General features: G+C 38.5%; 1 protein-coding gene across 4 annotated transcripts in view; it reads left to right on the top strand.

The window, feature by feature from the left end:
- Positions 1 to 25,947, top strand: part of mtDNA-helicase (mitochondrial DNA helicase) — a 50,736-nt gene that overhangs the window by 12,031 nt on the left and 12,758 nt on the right. For all 4 annotated transcript variants that reach the window (XM_081727727.1, XM_081727728.1, XM_081727730.1 and 1 more), the window contains exons 3-6: positions 8,602 to 8,890; positions 10,245 to 10,389; positions 13,118 to 13,274; positions 17,697 to 17,846. In XM_081727727.1, coding sequence (XP_081583853.1) covers positions 8,602 to 8,890; positions 10,245 to 10,389; positions 13,118 to 13,274; positions 17,697 to 17,846 — 741 coding nt within the window. The remainder of the gene's footprint in view (positions 1 to 8,601; positions 8,891 to 10,244; positions 10,390 to 13,117; positions 13,275 to 17,696; positions 17,847 to 25,947) is intronic.

Below are 25,947 nucleotides of genomic sequence, written 5' to 3' on the forward strand. Positions count from 1 at the left end.
TAAAAAGCACACTTAACTTTGGTTGAAACTTAAATTTACGAAATTTAATTGTTAATTAAGTTTTTAGAATTTTGAAATTCCAGTATTTCTAGTATGTAAAACAAAATCCAGTATAACTCAAGGACTTCCACTACAGTAGACACCTTGTGATATCTTGATTCGAACTTAGTACTTAGCGCCTAACATAATGACCTTTTAATTTAACTCGCGTCCAAACGTCTGGCGCCTAAACGTCCAGTGCCTAAACGGCGGGGCTCAAACGATGGCGCCCAAACGACGTAACGTCTTAAAATAATTTTTGCTTTTCATCTGAGTTCCTAATTTCATGTACATGCTTAAAAAAAAAGTTTTGATTTTCGTACATGCTTGGAAAAAATATTTTTAATATTTCAACAAATGAAATCGTGATTTCTAATTAAACAACACAGAGGATAGATGATTAATTTAACAGACTGAAGACCATTATGCCTATTTGAATCTGCTTGTGAACAACTTGACTATACTGAGAGACAGAGGCGGATCCAAGGGGAGGCTATAGGAGCTATAGCCCTCCCTTGACGCTCAAGGTATACACTGGATAAAATCCTGCTTTACACTGCATAAAACTGCAAACTATGATTTAGTCCCTCCCTTAATCATATGCTGGATCCGCCACTGCTGATAGATACGACGCTATTGACATGTCTGACTTGGTGGTGGGAAAATTCCCTGGGAGTATTCGCGGGAAGATTCCCAAAAATGGGAATATTCCGGGAATTTATGTAAAAACACAAAGAAAATTGAATTCTATTACTATATTATGATTTCAAAATAAAATTCATTCTTATTACAGTATACTTATTAGTGTTGTCTCCAGAGGATTCTTTAAAATGTACATTTTAAACGGTATTATGTTATTTAGAGACTACGCATAAATGTATGTTTACTTCCAATATTTTTCATGCGAGTAAATACGTAGGAGAAACATTTGATATAGAAAGTCCACATGCATTTACACCGTTAAACAGTTTAAATTTATATGTAAGTGGATTTTCTTAATTTAACCCTATTACTAACATTAGAGTCATAGTAAATTTTAAAATGTTATAAACAAAGTAGGTTGTTAACTGCCAGAAAACATACATAGTCCCTTGAGAAATTCGTAAGGTTACCATTGTATGGAATGGCATATTTACAGAATGTTGATTTTAGATACACCGTGCATCGTTACTGTGTTCTTATTGTGTACTATTAAATCTCTAATTTAAGAACATAGGCTCTTTCGAACAATATTTATGGTGTTACAAAAATTCTCCAACAACGCTTGGTACATGATTACACACGTAAAAAGAAGGAAACAAATACTAATTAATATATGTCCGGAAACACCGGTACTAATGAAATACCCTGAGAAATCACCCCTAATTTTGATATGTAAACATTACATTTTAAAAGTATATGTATCTACGATTACATAGATTTCTTTATTCAATATCTGGTTCTTCCTCAGAGAGCGAAATTCGAATCAAGAGACGGCAGACAGACTGACATCTATTACTAATTTTGGTTCGGGGTGTATTTATAGTACTTCACCTTTATCTCTACAGAATTTGTAGATTACTTTACAAACTGGTTCCTTTTCATCATTTATAAATTAATATTTTGCTACTTTCGAGTGCAAATGGAAATGCAAATTTAAAAAAATCATATTAATTAGTTAAATAAAATACCGTCAACGAATTTCATTTTTTTTAAACCTCCAAATTATTTAACACCTAGAAGTGAATGATAGTAAATGAAAATAAAATAATTAGTCACATTTTCTCAAAATTTTGAAAATAAAGTAAAGAAATAGAAATAAATTCCTTCCCGGGAGTTTATATGCCAGGGGAAAAAAACCCGGGAATATTCCCATTTTATATTTTCCTTCCTACCGGGAATATTCCCACTGCCCATCACTAGTCAGACTGTTCTGACCCTTTGTTAATTTTTTTGGTCAGTTTATACATTTTTGTTTTGGCCTTTCACTTATATATGAGTTCCTTGTTTACACTGTGTATTTTGACGTTGTCACTTTCATTTACCTGTTTTCACTTCCTTGGAAGTGAGTCTATTTGTTTATAGAAACTTGTTTCTTTTTTCTTTTTTTTTACTTTCAATAATAACATTTTTAATATACATTGATGAATTTTTAAGAACTACGTTACAGTAGTTCTAACCCAGGTAATGTCAGTTTGTGGTGGATAACATTGTGTTTGTATATTTTCTTGAGGTTCTTAGGCTTCGTCTCACAGTATCATTCAATTTCATTAATCATCCCTCTCCTTTAGCCTACAGGCACAATCATGGGACGTAAAACTACAAGTTTAATTTCATCTGTACTTTTTCTTACGAAATGACCATTTTCCGCGTTATTTAATGTATTTCTTTTATATATGGCGCTAAATTCGTTGTACAAAAGCAGAGGAGTGATTCCTGGTAGTAAAACAAACAAAAAAGTTCCTATAAACATACGGCGAAAATCCCATCGTTTATGTGTTATAGGCTGCCGAAAACATAAAAAAATGAATTCTAAAGGTCCATACCTCCAAAACTATGGGACCTACCAAAGTCGGCTCAAGACTTGACTTAGGAACTAGTATGTGCTCTATCCAAAAATACATGTTTTAGAATCCTAAGGTACTCACGCAATAATTTTTATGGAGGTAGTTGGAGAGTACTTGATATCATAGGCCCGTAGTCAAACTCCTTCTATAAAAATTGTTGTGGAAACACCTCAGGATTCTGAAACACGTATTTTTGGATAGAGCACATACTAGTTCCTAAGTGAAGTCTTGACCCGATCAAGGTAGGTCTCATAGTTCATGAACCTTTAAAATTCATTTTTTCATGATTTCGGCAGCCTATAACAGATAAACGATGGGGTTTTCGCCCTATGTTTATTGGAACTTTTTTGTTTGTTTTATTCTCAGGAATCACTCCTCTGCTGTTGTACAACGAATTTAGCGCCATACTATATATATATATATATATATATATATATATATATATATATATATATATAAAAGAATACAATAGTTAGAAGTTCTGTCGTTTTATGATGAAAGCGAGAGATTTAAAAAAAAAAAAAAAACTTTGAGAAAAAGGAAACCAAAATAGGCACAAAAACCATCGGAAAAAACTTCGTCTTCGTATATTTGCAAAACAACTTTCATATGTATACAGGTATTGAACAAAATAATGGAAACGTGAAAGTCGGAACATCTTGTATTACTACGATTTTAGTTCTCCTTTAGCATGCAGCTTTATCTCCGGACGGAATATATCGATACAAGTACTGAATAGTGCTGAGTGGATTTTGAAACCATTGTTCTTACAGCATAGTCTCCAGCTCAGGTAGAGACGAAAGAGGTGGAAATCGACGCCGAACCCTGTTTATCAAAACAACCCTCAGAGGCTTGATAATGATCAGATCTAAGGACTGGGCGGGACAGAGAAGAGGCATGCTCTTGAACGGAAGTATGAATGGAACATTATTATCCTGGAATATGACATTCTCGTATGGATATAAAGTTTGCACTATTGAGTGGACCTGGTCACTCAAGAGTTCTCTATATACCGAGTGAGCCGAACGTGCAGTGTGACAAGAGGAGTTGCCGAATACCATGATACGGCAACCCAGATCATAATAGAGCCGCCACAATGTTTCACAGTCAAGCAGAGACAGTGCACATCATATGTTTCGGAGAGTGTTCGTCATGCGAACACGCGTCTGGTGGTTGGGAAGAGGATAAAGGATAACTTGTCCAAGAAAACTACAAGTTGCCAGTTTCTTTTTCTCTTTTTAAGTTTAACTTCTCACGGTTATGGCCATTTCACAATGAATGTTACATTTACACATTCATGTCGTTTGTTAGGAGCTTGGAAATAGCAACACGCCAGTGGATATCCCGCCGCACTGTTTTGTATGGCACTGATTAAGCTCTGTAGCCGTTGTCCTCACAGCCTCAGCCACACTTTCTTTGCCGCTGTCGTCACAATAACGCTTCAATTCCAGGCGTACCTATTCTGCAGCTTCGTCTTTGGACCACTTTTTTGTTTTAACCGTGTACTGTGTATGCGGTCCCGACTTTCGAGACCATGCCTTGTGTTACACTTCATAACGTCGCTGTGCTCAACGATGCTTCAGCTAACAGGATATCAAGAATTAGATCTCTCGGATACTCCGTCAGATCGTATATTACTGGTCACCCAACGCCTACAACCACACTACATCACTCTACTAGTTGAGTTGAGTTGATTTTGAGTTTAACGTCGCGTTCAGCAGCGAGGCATATGAGACGTGGACCTACTGATTAACGTGGAATCCGAACCACATGAGCTCCCGCCGGGAATCGAACCCGGGTCTCTCACACCATAGGCGCGTACGCTAACATCTTAGCCACAGAGGAGCTCTCATCACTACTAGTATACACAACTAGTATTACCCCGAAAGGAAGCATTTGTGCACCCAGGTTGTTCCACACTTTTTATCTTATCTCGGTGTTAGGAATCACTTCCCAAACGTTGTCAGTGTTGGTTTGATACACCCTGTATATAAGTAAATAAAGAAAAAGGTGAGAAGATAACATAAGTCAAGATCTTTGAGAAGTGGATAATAATAGTCTTGATCGTATTATTTAATACGGAATAGCATTTTTTTTTCTGTGGTTATAATGTAGAACATAGACATTTTGTATTCTTAGCCTTTGGATTTTATTAAGAGCAGCCTCAGTGTATAATGTATAATGTTCTACCTCCGTACAGTTGAAAGCTGGTCAGTGAGACTCCCTGCTATTTTGTGGTGGGTAAACACCGTAGAAAGTGACTTTTACGGAAATGTGCATGCTTTCCCCTATTTCGTGATAATACAAATCACTTGAATATATAATTGTTTTGTTAATTCTAAAGAACATGTGAATGAGAAACAATTGAATGGGAGTAGGTGTGCCTCGCTTAGGACTTCATTTAATATCTTACATGTCTCGTGGTTTGATGGTATCTATAAATTATGTCTTTCTGGTTTCATGATTCCTCTGCACTACCAAAGTAACTTATGAATTAAAATGTATTCTGATACCACATCTACAGAGGTCATTTTTAGTAATTGTTACAATATTGCAGATTTCGGAGAAGTTATCTTTATTATATGTATAAAGGCAACCAAAAAATTATGTAGCTTTCTCACCCATTACCTTCGAACATCGATATGGCACCTAAGACGTACCTGGAAGATCACAAATAGTCCCCATCAGCATCGACGATCTTCTGCCAACGTTCTGGAAGGCCATTGATTCCATCACGGTAGAACTTGGTGGGCCGTGAAGCGAAGGTATTAAGTGCATTTTGCACCTCTTCAAGGGATTTGTACTGGCGTCCTCTAAGGTGATTGTCCAAGGAATGGAACAGGTAATAATCGGACGGTGCAGTGTCTGAGAAGTATGGCGGATGCAATAGTTTCCTATCTAAGGCGTAGAATGGTGTCCCGGGTCATCCTAGCCACGTAGGGCTTAGTGTTGTCCTGTAACAGGAGGACCCCTTTGCGATTCAGAAGTGCTAGCTCCAGAGTTTTGAGTTTTTCTTCAACACGGCTCAACTGCTGACAGTACACAGATTCATTGATGCTGTGACCAGTTGGTAACAGTTCCGATGCACGATGTCACAAGTAGTCCACCAAACACAGGAGGACCTTCTGGTGCATTGCTGGTTTCGATTGTTTTGGAACCCGTTCATGGGATGCTAACTAAAGATGACGGCGCTGTGGAGCTTCATACAGGACCCACTTCTCATCACATGTCATCATCTTGTCCAGAAATGGTTCCTTCCGCAGACGAGACAGCAAAGAAACACAGGTGTCTGCTCGCGTTACCTTCTGACCCGGAGTCAAATCATGTGGGACCCATCGACCCAACTTGTAGAGCTTCCCAGGTTGATGGAGGTGCTTCTGCGATACGTGATGTGTTTTCGAGTGTTTCGTTATCGTCCTTAAACTGGTTAAACCACCACTGCACTGTCCGCGTAGTCACGACACCCTCACCAAAGGCCTGCCATATCTTCCGCCCCGCTGCAGCGGCGTTTGACCCCAGTTTGAACTCGTACAGCATGCACGTCCTTAATGACGTTCTGTGGGGGTCCCATGTTTACTCTGTCCTTACGCAAGTTCATAGTGTAACTGAACTGCCACAACCAGGTGGATATACCCAAATCAACAACTAATATGTTCCCTTAGTCAGTCACTTTTTACTATTACTGAAGCGCTCTCTGATAAACGATGGTTTTTTTTTTTTTTTTTTTTTTTGTCTTGCCGGTCATTTTCGATCATTTTTATGTATCTCCCCCAAGTTGCAGGGTTGAATTTTGATTTAAACGGCAACGGAAGTGTCAGTGTTTGTCTCAGCGAACCCGAATACTATGCAATCGGCAGTAATATCGGTTATTTTTGTATATCACCCCTTTCCCTCCCCTAAGTTGCACCGTCAAAGTGAAATGATAAAATCCATCCCGGGCTTGAACGTCATCTATGTAATAAGTTTGATTGAGATCGGTCTCATGGTTTAAGAGTTAAGTTACAAACATAGTCACTTTCATTTATATATATATATATATATATATATATTTGTATTGCTGTATTTATAATCAGTTGTATGTAGTATAGTCTGTTATTTATTTCTAATAGGCATCAGAGGTAGATTAAGAGAAAATGTTTTAAGGCAATTGGTCAAGTATAAACAACAGGTGTGTCTGGAAAAGATAAACACAGGTGGGAGGGTAATTAAGTCAGGGCAGGTGGCCGAAAGATGACGTCCGGGGAAGTCCGACCCAGGTGGCTTCCCATGCACACAAGGACTTTCACTTTTAGTATAAATAACTGCGCTCTAAGATATCTCTTTCAGTTAGTGTCTGATGAAGACAACGTTACGTTGTTGAAACTGTTACACTGGAATTTAGTTTTTAATAAACAAGTGTATATACTCTGGTCAGAAGTGTTTATTATTTCTATAAAATATATATTTCATACATCCGTTGAATTTTCTTTATTGCTTGTAAGGGAATGATGGGTACTGTTCTATCTGACTCCTGACTTCTTTTCGAATCTTTCTTCTGAGGTCTCGTTTCAGTGTTTCGAGCGCAAGATGGCCCGAAATGCGTAAGATTATATATAAAAACTTCGAGTAGGGTCCCATTAAATAAACAAGTAATGCGCTGAGATATTTATGTGCGGTGTTTTTCTCATATTATTAAAATTCCATATTTTGACTGTAGAAAGTTTGCTTTGTTTACGAAGAAAGGAGGAATGAACATTCGACTAAGAGCAAGAAAATACAAACAAAGTATGACTTCATTTATTAGGTAATAATAACACACACACACACACACGTTAGCGTAGCACCCCTTAAAAACTCATCAGCTTTCAAGTCAGATTCTACACAATTAAAACCGCTTCTACATCATTATGTAACACTGCACATTTTTAAGAATTCCTGCACACTTTATAGTCACCTTGAGAGTCTTGTCCATAGTTTGTAGTGGGCACTATTGTGGTCGTGGGCTTTCTCCGGTTTCTTGTACATTCTCGTTCCACCAATTCTTCCATAGTTATTAATCATTCATCTCCTTTAGCTAAAGGGCATACCGTCGAACTTTAAATTCAAAATTTCTTATATATAGGACAGTTCAAAGATATACGTTGGAAAGTTTATGGCATGGGCCGTCGAGTGGCCTTACCAGAGGAGGGCTGGATGAAGGAGAGGAACAAGAAAAAACATAGATAACCGGACAACATTGGTTTATAATCGTATGAGCAACGGTTACACAAAACTACTTTACAATCGTACACAGTACAGGTCTTGCAAGTTCCCTGGATATTTAGCAACCTTCGAAGTAGTCTCCGACTGTTCTTTGCCAGCGATGAGGAAGGCGTTGAATATCATTTGCTTTATGTGAAGCACTGATGTGAGCTACCTTCCGTCGAAATGCTTCACAATGTCGGGTTTGTTAGCAAAACGTTTCCTACGCAATGGTGTTTCATATGGGGATTAGATCATAATCGAATGGACTAAGATCAGGAGAATATGGCGGGTGTGGAAAAAACTTGTCCAGCGCGTATCATCGCGTAAGCATTGTTCCAACACCATCACCCGTACAACTTTGTCCGTGGACACCCACTGCGCAGCAGAACGGCAGTAGTCACTCTACCTCGTTTGAATGCCATTATCCAACTCGCACTTAAAGTTTCCCGTAATTCGGTGTGGCATTCCCCGTGCCAACGGACGTTGTTCCCTCTTCGTTACCTCCATACTGGACCACTGTCGCTCACCTACAAAATTTCTGTCCACTTTTTAAAGTGAATCTTTGAAAAAGAAAAATAAGAATCTTATCAAAGTTTGAAATTAACAAACCTGATGACTATAGTTGAGGTAAGTGACTGTCCCGGGCTCGAGCAAGTGTTTTGAGGACAGTAATTGAAGAAAGATTATTTTTATTTATTTATTTATTGTGTGTGTGTGTAATTTTGAATTCTCAGTGCTTTTTAAGAAAATGTATTTCAACTACTTTACTTCTTCTTTTTCCTTTTATTTACAGCGCATATCTCCTTCTGTTCTTCAATCCTACGAGACGCGAATAAGTAATGATCACCAAACACTATATTTTCCTTTGTATTCTGGCGAGAATTTAGCAGGATTCAAAGTTGTAAGAAAACCTATCGATACAAAAGATCCTCCACAAGAAGATGTGCTTCCGATTGGATTGCAGTTACTCCTGGGTCTGAAGCAGACCAAGCGAAAGCAGGAAGTGGTGCTTGTGAAGGATGTCAGAGATGCTTTGGCAGTTGCTCAAAGTTCATCTGTTGGAGTTCTTTGTTTACCTCACGGTAAGAAAATTTTTATACAGGGTGTTTCAAAACAACACCGACAACGTTTAGGAGGTGATTCCTGACACCAAGATAAGACAAAAAGTATAGACCAATCAGAGTGCACAAATGCTTCTTTTCGGAGTTTTTAGAGGTAGTTGGTGAGTACTTCAAATTATATGCCCGTAGTGAAACTTCCTCTATAAAAATGGTTGCGGAAGTACCACAGGATTCTCAAACATGGATATTTGGATACGGCACATACTAGCTCTTAAGTGAAGTCTTGACCTGACTACAGTAGGTCCCATAGTATTGCAGTTTTGGACCTTTAAAGTTCATTTTTTCATGTTTTCGGCAGCCGAAAACTCCGTAAGGAAGCATTTGTGCACCCAGGTTGGTCTATACTTTTTGTCTTATCTTGGTATCAGGAATCACCTCTCAAACGTTGTTGGTGTTGTTTTGAAACACCCTGTATACACATGTTACCCTGACTTGGAAGTTCAATTCAGTCAAACAATTGTGAATCTTCTGTAGCTGTCTAAAATCTTCATTTCAAGCCAGAACATTAAAATATTCTACCTACTTTATTTTTGAAGTTGAGGTATGATTTGCCTACAACGAATATTCTTCATTAACCTTGCCTAGGCTGTATTACATAACGCAAAATTTTACAAGATCAGCGTAACATTCGAGATGCTGCCCAGAAGTTTCGAGAATTTTTATTATTTTGTCCATACCAGTAGCACCACAAATTCTGCCACCAGTTGTTTCAATTGGTGTGCATTTTAACTGGTAGTCCCGAAGTGGTATTGTTGTGTGTTCACCCCTTAATTAGTTTTTGCTGCTTTCGTTGCGCTGTTCCGCTGTGTCAACGAATTTTGGGATGGGTGACATGAAAGAAAAAAGTGTCTGTATTAATTTTTCTTTGAAGCTGAAGAAAACTGCAAACACTGAATTTTGAAGGAAGTTTTGTATTACAACATGGCGTGAATTTGGCCTTGAGGCCAGAAGGTAGACAATCCATTATGTTTGGTTAAAGAGTTGGACTGTCGTAGAGACATGTCAATGCATTTTAGTAGATGAATTGAGCATGGAATGAGTTGCAGCAGCATAGTTTGGTCCTTGTATAGAAGCCTGAGGTGACTACTTCGAAGGTAAGTTCCCTGATTTTTAAGAAGAAATTTTGGGTAGCACCTCGTATGAACTGAATAGGATGTAGTAGTGATAACAGAATCCAACTTGTAAGTACGAGTTAATAGCTATTTAACTAATCCTAGTATCGTTGTGTGTGTGCGAGTATGTATGGATGTTTCTTCTTTCGTTATGTAAATACTGGAAATATGTATGTAAGAGGTTTGTGTTTCCATTTTTGTAGGTTTGAAAACTTTAGATCAAGAACTTCTTCCTGCTTTGGAAGCTTACAAGAAAGTAATCTTGTGGTTTGGAAATGACATCGAAGCGTGGGGAGCCACTAGGGCATTTGCCAAGAAGCTAAATGAAAAACGGTGTTTTCTAGTCAGGTAGGCAGAAGGAGGAAAATACATTTCAACTGTCAAATATCTTGTCATGTTCTATATGGGATTTAAATATTATTGCCATTATTTACATTAAGTCAATATACACAGATCAGCCAGAACATTATGACCACCTACCTACTATTGATGTAAACCGTCCAGGCAATAGCAGCGTCACGACGAAGAATGCCTGCTAGTCAGACACACGTACGGTACATGTAGTATCAGTGAGCGTTCTGGCCGTGTGTAGAACGGGGAAGCCGCGCGATCTATCTGAGTTTGACCGATGACAGATTGTAATGGTCCGGAGGCTTGGCACGAGTATTTTGGAAACTGCAGGACTTGTCGGGTGTTCGAGGAGTGCTGTGGTGAGTGTCTTCAACAAGTGGCAAAACCAAGGTGAAACGACGTCCAAACGAAGGATTGGGCGCTTCCCACCCTCATTACAGATGTTGGATGTCGTAGGCTGGGCAGACTGGTAAAACAGGACAGGCGGCGAACTGTGGTGGAACTATCATCAGACTTTAATGCTGGGCAGAGTACAAGTGTTTCTGAACACACAGTGCACCGAACACTCCTAATGATGGACCTCCGCAGCCGACGACACATCCATGTGTCAATGTTAACATGACGACATCGGCAGCTACCACTAAAACGGGCACGCAACCATTGCCACTGAACCTTGATGCAGTGGTAGTGTGTTACATGGTCTGATGAATCCCGATACCTTCTTCATCATGACGATGGGAGGGTGCGAATCCGCCATCTTTCAGGGGAACAGCTCCTTGACACCTGTACTGCAGGACGGAGACAGGCTGGCGGCGACTCAACTATGCTCTGGGGAACATTGATTTGGGCATCCATGGTTCTAGTGGAGCACGTACAAGGCACCATGACGGTCGAGGCATATCGTACATTGGTTGCAGACTACGTACATCCCTTCCTGACGATCATGTTTCCCAACGGCAATAGCATTTTCCAACAAGATAATACGCTATGTCACAAGGTTAGGAGTGTGATGGAGTGGTTCAAGGAACACAGTAGCGAGTTCCAATTGATGTACTGTCCCCACCCCCAACTTGTTGGATCTGGACCTAATCGAACACCTTTGAGATGTGATTGAACGTGCTGTGAGAGCGCGTCGCCCCCTCCCCGGACTTTACAGGAATTAGGTGACGTGTGTGTGCAGATGTGGTGCCAACTGCAGCGACCTACCAAGACCTCAGTGCTTCCATGCCAAGACGCATCGCTGCTGTTATCCGTTCCAAAGGTGGACGTACCGATCATTAGGTAGATGGTCATAATGTTCTGGCTGATCAGTGTAGATGCATATAGTTAAGTTAAAAACTCTTAATTTATCGCTTGAACTCCCTCGTGGCTATATCGTTAGCGTACGGGAGGCCGAGTTTGATTCCCAGTTGGACTTCATATGGGTCCACGTCTCATATAACCTCGGTGCTGAATGGGACGCTAAACCGTAACTCAAGGAACCAACCAATCTAATTTAGGGATTATTAAATTGAATATTTATCTCACTGTTGGTGAGTTCCTACGCCAGCTTATTTTTTACGTCATTGATTTCTATGCAAAATTATTTTTCTGTTTTCTTGAGAAGAAACTGAATTTTAATTATGTGATTTTACTTATACAGGATTTCTCATAAAGAACGCAACCTTTGAAGTGCCCGCCATTTCTCTTGTAGTATCATGGACTCTATTCAACTCAATTATTAAACTCTTTTTATGTGAATGTATTTTTAGTTCATTGCTCTTCAAATGACTTACAAAGGACAGTGAAAGGAAACGTTGGATAATTTCAAAACTCAGTTGTGATTAATTATAGTTTTATGTTTGAATTTGTTTCCAAGTACTGGAGTCATCTACCGTACACAATCCTTCGTGTAAGTTCATGCGTTGATAAACATGACAGAAGCTTATTGATAGGTACACGTTCGTACTATTTTACTATGAGTACAGTAAATGCATGACCTCAGCACTAGTCGAGAAACAAAAACGACTTGGCTTTCAATAGTCGAGACAGTTAACTATGCAAATCTGAGTAAGAAGAGAACATCGTACCCGAGATAGGAAGAGACTTGATTGATCTACAGGACTTATATTCTCCACATATTTATATTTTACGTCGCAAGTCTAAAGTTTGTAATCGTAGTTTTGATTCGGTACTTGGGAAGTTTCAACAAACGCGAATAAGCATAAATTCCACGTATTAAAGTCATTCTTCCAAAACTCTATTCTTTCATTGCACCGTAAACAAAATGTTCATGAATATTGATGTAAGAATTAACGATGACTAGATTTCTAAGAAAAGGTTGGTTATTGCTGTGACTACGAAATCTCTCGCGTACGTTCCGTTCTATGTTAATCATATGTAACACATAGCATAACCGCACTAGTAAGTTGGCAGCACTGAATGTTACATGATTTTTATCTATTATCTTTGTGGTTAGTAGTCACACAGTGCTGAATAGCACATGATCGTCATCTGTTTTCTGTATGAGTAGCAATGGAGCACATCACGATGGAACAACATGATGTTATAGTGAAGACATTACAAATATGGTGAATGTTGTACAGAGATTGTTAGAAAACTTCGTGAAATGTTTAGTTAGCGTCATGGGAGTCGACTTATTCGGTGCATGCATCTATAAGGGATTATATGTAGAAAGTGTACAGTAGATATTATTATACCGCATTAATTTTATTGTATTTTGTAGGCCAACCGATTCCCAGGCAGATCCATATGTGGCGCTGTGTAAAGGCAAAGACATCAAAAGAATATTGGCCCAAGCACAACCAATAAGTCATCAGGCTATCACAACATTCTCCAGCTTGAGAGAGGACGTTTTATCTGAATTGCAGAATGTGGAAAAGGTAAAGAACAGATCAACTTTTAGAGAGGGAGAACTTTGATCAGTGTATGAAGAGAGGGAAAAGCACTCTGTTCCTATGCGGGCCAAGGAATGAAGTTCTGATTCAAGCTACATAGTTTAAGATGAGGTTTCAATATAGAGTTGGACAAAATACTGAATTCATTATTCCAATTACCTTGAGTGTCAACCGACTTTTATTCTGCAATGCATGTAGTAGAAGCTGTTGCAAGGAATGCTTGTAGTAGAAGCTGTTGCAAGGAATGCTTGTAGTAAAAGCTGTTGCAAACTGCAGTTTCGGTGGTTTCGTTGTGACATCACTAGCTAGAGATCAATTTGTTATAATTCTTTTGCTTATGGTTTTGTTCTTCCTTGATTCAACACTGACTGAGGGCTGTGTAATAAATTTTGGTTTGAATGTGGTTATCGATAACGATAGCATCTTTTATCATGTCATTTTCCGTACATGGATAACTTCATTCCTGTATAACACAGTATCCTATAAAGTAATTTGTACTTTCTAATTGACATTAATATCAAAACAGCATTACAACTTAATAAGGAAATTGGGGGGCGCGGTGGCTCAGTGGTAGAACGTTCACCTCCGGTGCTTGGGGTCCCTGGTTCGATCCCAGCTCGCGCCGTGTGGACTTTGTGGTGGACAAACACCGTGCTCGTGGATTTTCTCCGGGTGCTCCCGTTTCCTCCCACTTTCTTCATTCCACCATTTCACTCATTTCTCATTATCACTGTCTCCTTTAGCCTAACCGGCATAACAGTGGGACGTTAAACTTAAAGATTTTATTTTTCATTTAATAAGGAAATTTTACTTAGTTTGATTGTGTAATACCGTGAATATAAGCCGCGTGCGAACTTTTGACATGAGATTATAGAAAAGTAAATCTTCGAATATAGGCCACAATACTAACTTTACGAGAAAATTCAATTAGACAATACTTTGGGATGCATTTCTCTCTCTCCCGTTCCTTAACTTTCGCATAACTAAGGATGACTTATGAAAATGATCTTCTTTGTAATAGTGATTGTGAGCAGCATTCTGGATCGTCTAGCGAGGGTGAAGAATCAGACGCTGGTGGTGCTGAGATGGTAGAAGTGATTGTGCTTGATTTGGGTGGGTACAGAAGCTGACACAGTTTTGCGAAACGAAGTTGCTTTTCTTTTTTTAATAACAGTTAATGTATATAAGTATTCCGTATATATTATATATACTGTATACCAAAGATACGTATTCCTGTTATTCAAACTATTAAGTGTACAAATGTTTTTTGTGCCAGTGTAAGGTGTTACTGGTACCCAATAAAGGTGGCAATTTTTGCGAAGAAGGTATGTTTTTCTGCTATTTTCTTCCTAAGTTTTTGATGGTTGTAATGATATTAATTTCAACCCACAAGATACGTGTACATGTCATTTTGAAATTGACGATTTATTATCTGAGGAGGAAAATCTCGATTATAGGCCGCACCATGATTTTTCAAGCCAAAATTTAGGAAAAAAAAAAGTGCGGCGTATATTCGCGCAAATAGGGTACTTAAGAGGAGTAACGCTTTCACTCCTATGTTTACATAGTTATGCAAATTCCAGCTTCCTGCCATTTTAGTTCATTTTTAAAGGACATACCAAGTAGCACAAAGAAGATAGGCATGCGAATATATATAGAGCAAATAAATCTGTAAGCATTCTGTTGTAAGATGAGTGTAAAATTTAATGGTATTGCTGCAATATGACTTGAAACAAATACTCTTACATAGAAAAAAAACATTTTTAAAACGGAAACATAATGTGAAAAGGTTCACAACTTGTTTTATTATTGTTAATATCGGGTGAAATTACTACAATGTTCGCTATTTGCTCTTCATTTATTTATATCTCTCTATGTATTGCTATATAATAATAATACGAGAAAAAAAAAAAAAAAAAAACAAAGTTAAATTTCTTAACACAATACATTCATCAGTGTTCGTGAGCAGTATACCACAAAACAAGAAAATCTTTCAACATAGAAGATCTTCAGAACTTCATCGCTAGATGTCAAGCAAATAATGTTTCCTTTAAAGTGAGAGTTCAAGTAAGTTTTTCCGAAAATCGACCATCACGCACGAAAGGTTGCTGAGAGATTAATATTTCCATCCCGACTTGGACTTAGCCTTCGTCCAGTCGCATTAAAAGGTACCTCAAATCCTGTTTGGCCTTATAAAATCGAAAGTCTTAAATTAAAATATCAATATTAGTATATATAGTCGCGTTGCTAGTGTTGATGTTTAAGTAGGTAGGACTATAAATAAGTAGGACTTAACCATTGTATTCATTATGGAGATGTAGTATCTAAAATTTCTCTTCTTTTATTAAGTGCTCAGTAGACAGATGCCGGAATTGCAACGTTGAACACAAATAAGGCTTAGGGAGCACTGGGCTCAGTGGTAGAGCGCTCACTTCTTTGTCCGATCCCGGGCCATGTGAGTTTGTGGTTGACCACATCTTATTTGTAGATCTTCTAAGGGTCCTCCCTTTCCTCCCACGTTCTCATTTCGGTAATTATTACTCGTCCACCAATTGCCCTCTTCAAATCATCATCAGTCTTCTTTAGCCTACGGAACATAAACGTGGGACGAAAATCTAGATTTCGTGACCTCGCGTAGCGTAGTCGCTAACACACTCGCCTTCGGTGCGAGTGGTCCTTGGTTCTATTCCCGGTGGAGGCATTCGGTCGAAAACGTGTAAAAAGCTTTTTCAGGCCAGCAATCCTGAATGAGGTTTTCCTCATTCACTCCAGGCAAAAAATCTTTGAGTTTTACGTCCCATGGTTATGTCGGTTAGGCTAAAGGAGACGGTGATTATGAGAAATGAATGAAATGGTGGAATGAATAAAGTGGGAGGAAACGGGAGAACCCCGAGAAAACCCACGTACACGGTATTTGTCCACCACAAAGTTCACTTGGCGGGAGCAGCACACCAGGCAAATGCCGCGGTGGTACCTAACATATAGGTCCCAGTCCATTCCTTCCTTCCCCAAATCTTTGTTCCCTTTTCTCCGGTAGCGTGCTCGTCGAAGAACGTCGTCCCTCAAACGTGACGGACTAACGAGGCCATAGATGATGAAAGCCCAGAAATCTAAATTCTAAAATCCCCTAAAAATCTTGATTTCTTTCATTTCATTTCACAAGCAAGCATTACATTCCTTAGGAACATATGTATTATTTGCTTATACAGTTACAGTTGTAGACTTACTTATTTATTTATTATTGGAATTTTGAAAATTGTATGGAATCGTTCTATAATAATAATAATAATAATAATAATAATATACAGTGAAACCTGTCTTTAGCGGAATCGAGCGGGACTTGGAAAAATTTCCGTTAAAGTCAGGTTTCCGCTTAGTGGAGGTAGACCTTTCCTTTTTTTTTTTTTTTTTAAAAAAAAGATACATGCTTATAAAGGGGCATACTGAGAAAATATATTGCTGTACGTACATTGTTCGATTACAGTACTTCTTTCTTCTACGAATAAATACACAAAAAATTAAAATGAATACAAAATATACTATGCACACGTTTTCTTTATTTTTCTAATAGCCAAGCTGGGTTTTCTGTGTACATTGCTGCTTGGCTGCTTGACTTTCCGCATACACTTTAGCCTGAGAAATTATACTAAGTGAATCAGAATCATTTTTCCGTAAGGCAAATTTTTGCAGTCCCTTTAAACTTCTGAGAACATCTTGATATGTATTTATTCTACACTCTTCTTCGAACTCGGTATCGTATTCCTCTTCTTCCTCTATCTTGTTTTTTTCTTTCCGATATTCCCTATGATTCTTGATTAAGTTGCGGGGATTAAGGACAATTTGTGGGGGTGAATATGAGTAGTGGTTGGGGAAGGTAAACACTGTCCAGAAATATTTAACAAAAGAAAGAACATTTTATTGCAGACAGTGTAATGTATATGTCTCACAAAATGTCTAAACATCTTCTAAACGCTGTTGTCCGGAACTCAGAATTTTCCGTTAAGTGTTTATTTTTCTTTCCGTTGTCCGCGTAACACAGTTTCCACTTAATTAAGGGACTTTTTACACGTTTTGTTCTCCAAAATTCATGGGACCGTGAAATATTTCCGTTTAAGACAGTTTTCCGTTTAATAAAGGGTCCGTTGAAGACAGGTTTTACTGTATTTATTTATTTATTTATTTATAATAGTCCTCTACAGAGCCAAACTCCATTTACAGAGGAACATATGTACACACACATAATTACATATGAAATACATATATATCTATATACTGAAAGAAATAAAAAAAATACATGTAAACAAGGAAAAATACAAGTTAAATAATAAAAACAAATTAAAATATTAATAGTATAAATTTAATAGTATAAATAATAATAATAATAATCCATTATTGTTTTATTTACAGGTTTCAGGAGTAAAATGGAAACGGTATCCCACTCTAAATAATATTCTCAAGGGCCATCGTAGAGGGGAGCTCACTGTGTTAACAGGACCTACAGGCAGCGGGAAAACCACATTCATGAGCGAGTACTCCCTTGATTTATGTATGCAAGGAGTAAGTAATTTGTTGCTGACTTTACCTTAATAACTATTAGTTGATAACTTGTGGTTAGCTTTCTTCTCAGTCGGGATCATGTGGATTGGAATCCCTCTGATAGCCATCGTAATAGGTTTTCTTCAGGTCCACCAGGCAAATACCAGAGTAATACCTTTAAGTGTAGGCCTTCCTGTTCATTTTATTTTCTAATGTTGGTTCTTAATTATTTTAAAGTAAATTAACGTCGTGTTTTGTATTTGAAAGTCGCTTATACAGGGTCGACAATATTTGGGAGATGATTCCTGACACCAAGATAAAACAAAAGTATAGACGAACTGGGTGCACAAATGCTTCCTTTCGGAGTTATAGGCTACCGAAAACATGAAAAAATGAACTTTAAAGGTCCATAGGGACCTACGGTAGTCGGGTCAAGACCACTTAGGAACTAGTATGTACCCAATCTAAATATCCAAGTTTCAGAATTCTGCGGTACTTCCACAACAATTTTTATAGAGGTAGTTAATGAGTACTTCAAATTATATGCCCGTAGCCAAACTCCCTCTGTAAAAATTGTTGCGTGAGTATCTTAGAATTCTAAAATATACATTTTTGGATAGCACACATATTAGTTCGTAAGTGAAGTCTTGACCCGACTACGGTAGATGCCATAGGAGTTATGGACCTTTAAAGTTGATTTTTTTCATGTTTCCTGCAGCCCAAAATTCCGAAAAGGAAGCATTTGTGCACGCAAGTTTTTGTCTAATATTGGTGTCAGGAATCACCTCTTAAATTTCGGCGTTGTTTTGAAACACCCTGTATAAGGTAAATTTATTTGCTTATTGTGTTTAAAGACAAAAATTGACTCATTTTAAATTAAATTATTAATGAGATAAGTGAAACTCTTATTTCATTGATTGCAGCTATCCTCAGGTCTTATTTCAATTTTAGAACCAATGAACCGAAAGTGTAAAATATATTTGTATACTGATTTGATCTTAACATGACTTAAGCTGGTAACAAGTGTTGGTATATAATGGTATGTTTTATTTAGGTTGGCTGAAAATGATTAAGGGTATTACTGTCCTGTTGGTGGTATGAAAGAAGATAGCTATTCTTTTTTTTTATATACTGTATAAGTGTTGAATTCGTTAGTTACAGAGTCATTGTCAAATTGGCTAGTGAATGAACAAGTTTATTTATAATTGATTGTACGAAAAGGTACAACTCTTATTTAAAAACAATATAAGGACACATAATAATAATAATAATAAAAAAAATGAAGTGAAATCTTTCAGTTTAACGTTTCACGTTTATGCCCTTTAGGCTAATGAAAACGATGAGTAAAGGCAAGTGAATAATAATGGAAGAATTAATTGTTGGAAAGAGAACGCGGGAAGAAACGGTAGTAGCCGCAGAAAACCCACGGACACGGTGTTTTGTCTACTACAAACTTACCTAATCAGGGATCGAACCACGGACCTCACTCACAAGAGGTAAGAATTCTACCACTGAGTCACCGCGCCTCCCTGCCACATAATAATAAGTGACTATGGCACGGCCAACAAGAGATGTTCTCTGACGTTTCTTACCACATGCGGTGGGACATTGCAGCCCCTACTTTGATACCAGTGTTACCAACCACGATCACTCTGTCTTATATCATTAATTAAATTGCCACTACAGTTGCACCGAAAAAAAAAAAAAAAAAAAACTTGACACACGAGTAGTGGCAATGTCACTGCGAGCTGTCAGAGACGTTCTCTTACTGGACGCTCTATAAAACTGTACTGGAAAACTCTTACAGATATAAATATTGAAGTAAGGATTTCATTAAAAAAAAAAAAAAAAAAAAAAAAAAAAAAAAAAAAAAAAAAAAAAAAAGCTTAATGTATATGATAAGTTGAGGAAAAATATATTTTTCATAACTAATTCCTCCATAGTTATGAATTCAGTAATACTCGGAGAGTGAAAAAATTCACGACTGAACCGAGAATCGAACTTCGGTCTCCAGCTTATCATGTTGGTGTGTTAACCACTACGCTACTCAGTTAACTCTCTGATCAGCCAAACAGTTTTATACCGTTGACGTAGCTGTTGAACTATTCAGAATACGTGGACTATGTCGTAAATCTTAAATGGTTAAGCACTGACATAAAATGCGAAAAATACGTGTGGCTAATCAGGAAACGGATTGAGCTACATAATGGTTCAAGGTGTCTATCGGTGACGAAAGTCACAAAAAAAAAAGTCACGAAATCAAAATGGTCATGAAAGTCAAGAAAAATTCACGAAATTTAGCTTTTGAGTCACGATTTTTTTCCACGTTCTACAGAAGTTTTAGCGGACGACTTGCTACAAGCGAAACTTTCATTCCTGCAACCAGTAGTGTTGAAGTAGAATACTGTATGGCAGATTTTCAATCGGACAAACCTTTTTAATCATTCATGTTTGACGAACTGTATTCTCTGGTCCACGGTATTGGTAATCGCTTCTTGAAAAAGAGTGTAATGTCTTCTGTTAAAACAGCCAAGCAATCTAATAGCTGTGGATGTGACAAAGACAGAGAATCTTATGGATGTTAGACCAATGGATATTGCCTTTGGTGCAACAGCAACATGTAAAGGAATACAAGAACTTGGAATTCTTTCTTTCATAAAAGATGGCAGAAACTTTCTCGTTTCTTTGTTTACATCATTAGTCAATAAGAAATCACCACTGCTCAAGGTTATAGTGAAAAGGTAATTATGCCTTTCTCCGTATGTGATGGCAAATAGGTGTTTGAGAGAATCTCGTATTACTAATGCTGTACAAGACTTGACCTCTAAAAGCCATGCAGCTTGCGTCGAAGCAGATGAAATTAAGAAAAGTTTTTTATCGGTGTGTGAAAAACAACATATTGAAGAAACCTGTAAGTCGTTTAATTGGAAGAAAGACAGATTAGATGTTTTCTTATGAAAATTTTCAGTAATGATGAAAAACTTGTAGAATTTTTTAAACGTATACTTAGAATGTTCCATGGAAATAGTGCTGTAGAAAGAGGATTTTCTGTTGACAAAGAGTGTTTAGTGGAGAACGTCTCTGAACATTCTTTGATTTCCCAACGTTTATATATTGTGCCGTACTATCCATTGGAAGTTTACATAAGGTATCGCTAACAAAGTCTATGATCATGGCTGTGAGAAATGCTTTGCTGAAACAAATGGAAGCTTTGAAGCAAAAACGAGATGAGGAACACAAAAGACGAAACAAAATTAGGATGGAAGCAGAATACCTTAAAGAGTTGAAGAAGAAGAAAAGGAGATTGTTACAGCAGACCGAAGAGGAAGTTGAAAGACTTCAGAAGGAGATCGAAAAAGCTCAAAGAATGGGGTAAAACAATATTAGCCAACTTAAAAGAGAGATAGAATCCATCAGTACAACTGTTTACAGTCAGTGTGACATTTTTAAAGGATTGTTAAGAATTTGTCAATATACGTAGTTATATCATAAATACTGTCACAAGTTTGAACGTGAATAACACAGAGAGTATTAACACCAAGGCAATTTATTTTTGTCATGTTTTACATTGATATGTTGCAGTGGCGAAGCGTGCCGTAAAAAAGTGGGTATACAGATAGACACACACACACATATAATATATATATATATATATATATATATATATATATCAGCGTTTCCCAACCTTTTTCAACTTGCGGCACACTACGGGGGTAGCTTGAATTCCCGCGGCACACTCAAAGATATAATTATTATTTGTAAATATAAAGTACCGTGGTATTTTTCTGTGATTACTGATTTTCTCACAGAGAAGAAAGCTCGATCACTTCCCCCCCCCCCCGTGGAAATCATTATGCTTATTTTTCATTTCAATTTAAAACTTCAAAACAATTGTAATGAAATATAGGATTCAGATTTTTTTTTAAAAAATACAATTTCTGTTTCGAAAGCTGTATCCGATTTTTCACTAACGAGGGAACCTATCCAATTGTAACTCTGACTTTGAGTCGAGACTATGGCCGTTGGATACCTTGTCCCAAAAGAACATAACACGAAAAGGGATACATCCTCGATCGCAACCGTTGCGGAGATATTAAGCTCCATACTATACATTACAAAGTCAGATTCCGGGTCAGATTTTTCCGAAACGGTCGGGTAAGGAAACTCAGCGAATACATATCAAATTAGTGTGAGGAACCCAGCACCTTCTGGATGAAAAACTTGTGTCCGCAGGGCACCCGCAGGTTCCCAGGCGGGGTCCAACTCAAAATTTGCAAATGGAACCTGGGGTCAGTAGCATACTGTATGAAAGCTATTGTTAAATAAAAGAAGATACAACAAATCTCAACTCTCCTGTGCCAACGGGTAACTGGTCAAAATGTCAATACAACCAACATCAGAAAAACTATGGCCACGCTTCTAAATCCGTTAAGTTGCGATAATAACAAAACAGAAAAACATGTTTAAAAGTGCAAGGTATTGAAGTAAAGCAAATTGCTGCAGTCTCTCACAGAATCGCACAACGGACCTTATCCAAGTATAAGTGTGACTTCGAATGACCAATAAACCATAGAATAACCATGACCATTGGATTTCGTGTCCTAGCAGAGAAAGGTTACATTGTCAATCGCAACCGTCGTGGAGGGTGAGAAGGTCAAAAGACAACGGTATATCCTTCGCGCATCGAGACCCCAGATTCACAGATTACACCGTGAAATTTCTGTCGGAGGATTTGCTGAACGAGAAACATGATGGTAAAGACGAATAGGAGTGATCTTGAACTGTGAGGCAACTTGGAGAGGAGTGGGATTGAAGAAACCTGGAATAATGGTGCAGAAATAAAATATATCGGAGAATGCTTTTGAGAGAGAGACTGCAGCAATTTGCTTTACGTCAATACCATGCACTTTTAAACATGTTTTTCTGTTTTGTTATTGTCGCAACTTAACAGATTTAGAAGCGTGGCCATAGATTTCTTGATGTAGGTTGTATTGACATTTTGACCAGTTGCCCCTTGGCACAGGGTTATTGTAGAGTTGAGAATTGTTTTATCTTCTTTTATTTAACAATAGCTTTCATATAATATGATACTTGACCCCCGGTTCCATTTGCAAATTTTGAGCTGGACCCCGCCTGGTACCCTGCGAGTGCCCCGGGGACACAGATTTTTCATTCAAAAGGTTCTGGGCTCCCCACACTAATTTGATATTTATTCGCTGAGTTTCCTTACCCGACCGTTTCCGAAAAATCTGACCCGGAATCTGACTTTGTAATGTATAGTATGGAGCTCAATTTCTAACTTTTCACGCTTATATCTTCGCAACGGTTGCAATCGAGGGTATATCCCTTTTCGTGTTATGTTCTTTTGGGACAAGGTATCCAACGGCCATAGTCTCGACTCGAAGTCAGTGTTACACTTGGATAGGTTCCCTCGTAAGAAGGAAGATCACTCAAGAACGAACGAACAAACAAATCTCTTGTACTTTTAAAACACAGTAGGTAATTTGTATGCACGTTTCCTTTGCCGAGAGGATTGAATGATTTCTTTAAAATTAAGTTACGAAATAGTCTGCAACAATAAAGAAGCAATAATGGTCATGACAATAATAACAAATACGTTTGTCCACATTAAAAATGTACAGAAAAATAACACAGCATGAAACTTAAAATTATAGATTCATAGTAGAGGTTCATAGTAATGTGAAATAACAAATATACAATTTTTGCCTATGTCTTGCAATTTATTGCTATAGAATTAATAATTTTGTTTCGATTTCCTCGCGGCCCATTCGCGGCACACCAGTGTGCCGCGGCACACCGGTTGGGAAACGCTGATATATATAATATGACTCTAAAGAGGATATGGGGAAGTAATGTTCCCATGCCCCCTCCCCATTTCTAGCAAATGTACCAATCGGAAATCTATACTTCTGAAAAACATACCATACACCAAATTTAACTAATTATGAAATTCAGACTAAACATATATTGCAAATAATATTGAAAACTCAAACATTAACACAGTAGTATATTTACGAATTATCAGAGATCATTTTATTTGATGGAGTGATTAGTGTACATTAACATCCTTTATACAATACAAAATATCAGAACTAAATGGAGGTAAAAAACAAATACCTTATACCACAGTCTTGTATATTAGCTCTGTACCTTGTTCTTCATTTCAGCGAAAATATTAATAGCTCTTTCTTTGAATTCAGATATCACCCAATTACGCGAGGGTGATTGACAACTCCCTTCGCGAGGGCGAGGGCCAAATAACGCGAGGGCGAAGACAAGTTTCGGCAGCGATAGCGAGGGTGAACGAGGGCGAGGCCAAGTTTTCAGCACGAGGGCGAAGATGAATGAGGGCGAGCACTAATTGTCACTGCGAGGGTGAGGTTGCGCGAGGGCGAAAGTCAACTTCCTCTGCACTGACGAGAGTTCACGAGGGCGAAGAACAATTTCCGTCGCGAGAACGAGGGCACGCGAGGGAGAAGGACAAATTTCCGTAACAACTATTTTGAATTTGCTGTTTAACCATTTTTGGAGGATTACGAGACGAGACGACGAGAATTTTTTCGAGTCTTAGCAACACTAGTTCAGCCAAGTCTTAGGTCTCACACACTATTTTAGCGCTGAATGATCCGTTTGAAAAACCTATAAATTGATAAAGGTGATCACAATGAAGAGCATTTATGAACGTTTAAAGATACTCAAATCACAATATATTCCAATATTAAATATGGTTTAAATGTTCTTACACCTCTCGTGACGCAGAATTCTGAGAATTTCTAGATAAGAGAATACATTCTGCACGTAAATTTACAGAACGAGACGAGAAGCGAGTCGTCGAGAATCGAGACAATAAAGTTTCCGAAAATTGAGATGAGACGAGACTTCTATAAAATTTACGAGACGAGATGATAAACCTTAGTCTCTCGTCTCGCCTCATGAGCGACACTAATTTGCACCGAAAGATGTAAAGGAAACTATTCAAATTTCATCTGAACATATGCATGGTAATACTAAGCGTGGAGTAGTCAATGATTTGTTCTATTTTAGGTGATCTGGAGGAAGTTATACGATGATATGTGTAGTTTTCTTTGTTTAGGACGTATGTTAAGGAAAACAATTCAGCAAATAGGCTGGAAAATTGAGGATCTGATCCTCGCAAGGGCTTCTTCACCCTCAAATGACCTCGCCCTTAATGATATGAGGGCGAGCGAGGGCGATGGACAACTCCCTTCGCGAGGGTGAGGGCCAACTGCCATTGCCAGGGCGAGGAGAAGTTTCTAGTACAAGAGCGAGGGCGATGCACAACCATCTTCGCGAGGGCGAGGGTGCGCGAGGGTGATGGACAACTCACTTCACGAGGGCAAGGACAAGTTTCCAGTACGAGGGAGGGCGAGGGCTAACTGTCACTGCGAGGGCGATGGACAATTCCCTTCGTGAGGGCGAGGGCCAACTGGCACTGTGAGGGCGAGGGTAAGGTCGGAGCAAAATGAACTTCTATGCGCTGTCAACCCTGTCTCCCCCAAGCCTCGCCACTGATATGTTGTACACCTGACGCACAAATCATTTTTCGAAATGTCCCCCCTTGGCCTTGATGCAGGCACGAAGTCTGTCCGGCCACTGGTCAATGGCATTACGCACCACGAAAATTGTTCACTGCTCGGGTCAAGGATTGGTTCAGACTGTCGACAGATGGATGCTGTTTATGACATACCTTTGCCTGAAGGACTACCCAAAGTTTGTAGTTCAGCGGATTAAGGTCTGGGGTGCTAGAAGGCCAATCAGCGGTAGAAATGAAGTCGGGGACTTTCCGTGCCAATCAGTCCTGGGTTGTTTTCGCTTTGTGGCCCGGAGCGGAATCCTGCCGGAAGGTCCACCTTTCTCCAGAGAATATGATAGCAGACAGTGATTTCACTATAGGTGTTAGCACTGTGTACTGGTACACCTTGCCAGATGTTTTAACACCTTGTTCGCAAAAATGCAGCTGGGTTGTGCCTGTAGCTCATTCCCCACCTGACCATCACTGAGGCAGAATGATGTGCCCTCTGAATCCTTGGAACTGCCTCAGCAGCTGCAGTATATGACGTGGCATACACACGATCATTTT

The sequence above is a fragment of the Thermobia domestica genome, chromosome 10 (genome assembly GCF_964235325.1).
Source record: "Thermobia domestica chromosome 10, izTheDome1.hap1.1, whole genome shotgun sequence".
Taxonomy (NCBI): Eukaryota; Metazoa; Arthropoda; class Insecta; order Zygentoma; family Lepismatidae; genus Thermobia; species Thermobia domestica.